This window comes from Anarrhichthys ocellatus, unplaced genomic scaffold, assembly GCF_004355925.1.
Source record: "Anarrhichthys ocellatus isolate YVR2014 unplaced genomic scaffold, GSC_Weel_1.0 scaffold27, whole genome shotgun sequence".
Taxonomy (NCBI): domain Eukaryota; kingdom Metazoa; phylum Chordata; class Actinopteri; order Perciformes; family Anarhichadidae; genus Anarrhichthys; species Anarrhichthys ocellatus.
Window position 1 is genome coordinate 3,866,226 of NW_022280057.1, and position 3,652 is coordinate 3,869,877.

Sequence of the window (3,652 nt, forward strand, 5' to 3'; positions counted from 1 at the left end):
AAGGATACACACACCAGCATTATTTGTGCGCGCGCACACACACACACACACAGCGTGAGCATGGTATCCGAGCTTGTTTCTGTGCACCCAGAGGAGGTAGCCGGTGTTCAGAGCTCGCCTTTCACAACCTCACACTTGTGCTTAGCTCACAGTGCGGCCCAGTTCAACATGGCACAGCATGACATGGCACACTACAGCGCAGCACGGCATGCGATATGCCAACTTAACACAATAACGTTCAGATAACACCAGACCCCCGCCCGGAGCTACTCAGTTTGGCGAAACCCACCGCTGTAACAGCTGGTCTGTATACAGTCAGGCGGATATAAGAGCCACAGGCCAACACGCTGAGCTGTGACATATGGATGGGTTTTATTGTACTATTTTCAACAAGCGCTGACAAGTCTCACAGTGCTGCGACAAACTCATTTCTGACAGATGTGTTTTATTCTGGGTTTATTATGAATTATTGACGCCAGACTCCTACATTAGACCTCTGAATTATTTCAAAAGAAAAGCAGGATCTTACCAGGCTACAACTGCTGGTGACACGTTGGCTGGTAACAATAACATTTAAATATACGCAGTATTTTACCCCTGTGGCATTTACAGTTTATACAATGTATTTGTTTAGCCAACTACATTATGAGGAAAACAAAATTCATCAGTATTATGTTGAGTTGCAACGCTTTTCAAATGTAGGCAGTGCGCCAGTTATGTTGTGCATGCAAGTTGCATTGGTCAGGGCCAACGGGGGGGGGGGTGCATACAAAGCTTACAACTTTGACACCATGCATGATTCATGATGCGCGTGTTCACGTCCAGAGTCCTGCATGTGGTTGAGTTGAGGAAAACAAAAGTAAAGTGAACGCATCCTGTCTTGGGCTTTAACCAAGAGGAGGATATTTCCTTAGCCGTACCAAAGTGCTTTGACTGCACAAAGATAACCATAAAAACATGATTTATCCTTTTAGCCGTTAGGCGTACAATGTAGATGTTTTATTGAAAAATAACATATTACAGGGAAAACAAATGAAATATGTTGTCAGTTGACATTTTGCAGAAACATTCAGTAACATTTTGGTATAGGGGTATAAAGCGGAGACTGCAACATCCCCAGTTTGAGTCCAAATCTCTGTTGCTTGTCATTCTCCATCTCTCTCCCCTTGTTTCCTGTCAACTCTACACTGATAACTTCCTTATAAATGCTTAAAATGGATTACTTTTTAAAAGTTCCCTGACAAAGTGGCAACGCCTAAACTTCTATTTCTACTCTTTCTTGATTATGAACAAACCTGATTGAATGTGACAGGAAAGAGGGGGAAACCATGCAATAGGAACCCAGATGCATCCTTTTTTACATTCATTCTACACTTCAGCACACCTTGCTTTCAATAGAATTTAAATACAAAAAGATTTCATCTGAATCTTGAGTGTGCATCTTTTGCTTCCGTTCTTTGATGTCTGCCTACAAGCCAGCACTAGAATCAGTTTGTGCTTTCGTTCTTTTCTTCTTAGTCAATGCATGATGTATTATTAATCAAAAGTGTTTGAAAGGATTCATAAATAATACTTTTCTTGTTATCACATAGTTTCTGGTTTTCTATTAGAAATGGTAGTTTAAATATTTTGCCTTTAAAGAGTTGCTTCCTAATGGTAAATTCTATTATTTTTTGTTTTTGCACTTTAGCATTCAAACCTGTTGTCCCTTTTTTAAATCTTAATTTGTCTCAAGTGTGAGTTCATTAAAGTTAAATGCTGCTTTCTTGCCAGAGAACGGTAATGATGAAGCTGTTGAGGTTGAGATGGTATAAATATAAACTTTTAGGAAATGTGTCTCACTGCAAGGGGTGCAAAGATTGAAATGAAACTGGTAATTGGCACAGCTCTAAAATTGCTTTTCCTGCATCATTGCCCTCCTGGAAATGAACACAGTCACAGTCTTTAGATGTGGTGTGGATCAAAGACAGATACAGATTTATGAAAATGTCATTAATAAAGACTAATTGACCAGAAAGTCAAAGTCAGCTGAGTCCTTAATAACTCATTAAATGGAGTAATTAGCTAAGGCAGTGGCCCTAAAATCCATTAAATAGACTGACACACAGAGAGAAAGATTCTTTGACTTACTAAAAATGCAAAAAGCAGGATTTGGGGAGAAAAGTTAGCAACCAGCAGAAGACAGGAAATACAACTTATCACCAGTAATCCTGACATCATCCGTCCTCTCAGCTCTAAGCTTTGACACCTGTAAATGTGTCAGCTGGACTTCAAACATTTAGACTCTTAGTAAGTAGTCAGATTGCAGAGGATTCCTATGAGTAGGCCAACTCTCTGAATCTCCTCTCCTCTCCTCTCCAGTGGACGGAGCGATCCACCGCGCTGCAGGTCCAATGCTACAGAAAGAATGTGCTTCCCTCCACGGCTGTGAGACCGGAGATGCCAAGATCACTTGTGGCTACGGCCTGCCAGCAAAGTGTGAGTATAAAGTGTGTGAATGTTTGTGTAACTGCCTCCAGATGTGAACGTGTAGGAAAGTGTGATTGAAAAAAAAAAAGGAAAAAGAGCAAACTGCACAGTTGATTTTCTAGAGATAAATTGAGGTTAGACAACCTCATGAGTGAAAAACACGAACATTTAAATAATATCAATTCACATAAAAGTACATAACTTCACTGAACAGCTTTTCTTTCTACTTAAAGTAGATCAGTTTTCCTTTCCAGCCCAAGAGGCTCATAGGTATCCACAATAATCTCACTTACTGCCTTCCATTTATAGCAAAGTAAATGGAACTCAATTATTAAGTGGCACTGCATTGCGGCATGTATAATGTGACGAAACTGAAGATTCAACGAATTCAATAGAATTCAAGATTCTAGGTGTTTTAGTTCCAGCTTCTCTGACGTCTAAAACATGTGACCTCGGGAAGAGCCTCGGTACTCAATGTCGACATCAGGACGACGAACTGAACAGCAGTAACTACACTCTGAAAACTACAGTCTCTTCCTGACACTCACAGGGGACCTCTGGAAGCAGGGCTACTATTATAATCATTTTTGATTGATCTGTAGATTATCTTTTATATTAGACCCCCCCCCAGATTAAGAACTGGTTTAATGGACTAATTAGTTTGATGTCACTTGAGTCAGCATTGTTTGGGGCTGAAGACTACAAGAAAACTACCAAACACTTTGGGGCTGGAGTTAGAAGGTAGTCAGACCTCTGTAGTTGCTCCTCATTAGCTCTATGCTACATTAGCGGCTAGCATAACACATCCAAATCTCTGTTGGCGGTAGAGGTGCATTGTGGGTAATGTAAGCGCCATGTTTTGACAAGGAAGAATAATGTGTGGAATAATAAAGATGACTTCTCTGTTTTGGCTTCAATTTTGATCCTTTTTCTAACTGTCCATCAGATTGGCCATCATCAAAGTCTTTGAATCGGTAGATACACGTAGAATATTATTTGTCTCTGTAAAGCGTTACACACAGTTCAAAACATTCCCATGATACGTGCCTACCACTGTAATGGCACACACACAGCATGACGCCAATAGGTATTGCAATAATGCTCTCGCCAAGCTCTGTATAATATAATGACCACCCGTGTGTGTGTGTGTGTGTGTGTGTGTGTGTGTGTGTGTGTGTGTGTG

At 40.5% G+C, this 3,652-nt stretch overlaps 1 protein-coding gene across 11 annotated transcripts in view; it reads left to right on the forward strand.

The window, feature by feature from the left end:
• The first annotated feature begins 2,365 nt into the window (after positions 1 to 2,365).
• The window catches only part of LOC116391706 (ADP-ribose glycohydrolase MACROD1-like), a 67,432-nt gene continuing 66,145 nt past the window's right edge, over positions 2,366 to 3,652 (forward strand). For all 11 annotated transcript variants that reach the window (XR_004213274.1, XR_004213269.1, XR_004213271.1 and 8 more), the window contains exon 1: positions 2,366 to 2,478. Coding sequence is in view for 3 of the 11 variants with exons in the window: in XM_031862512.1 (XP_031718372.1) it covers positions 2,394 to 2,478 (85 nt within the window). In the remaining 8 variants the exon portion in view is untranslated. The remainder of the gene's footprint in view (positions 2,479 to 3,652) is intronic.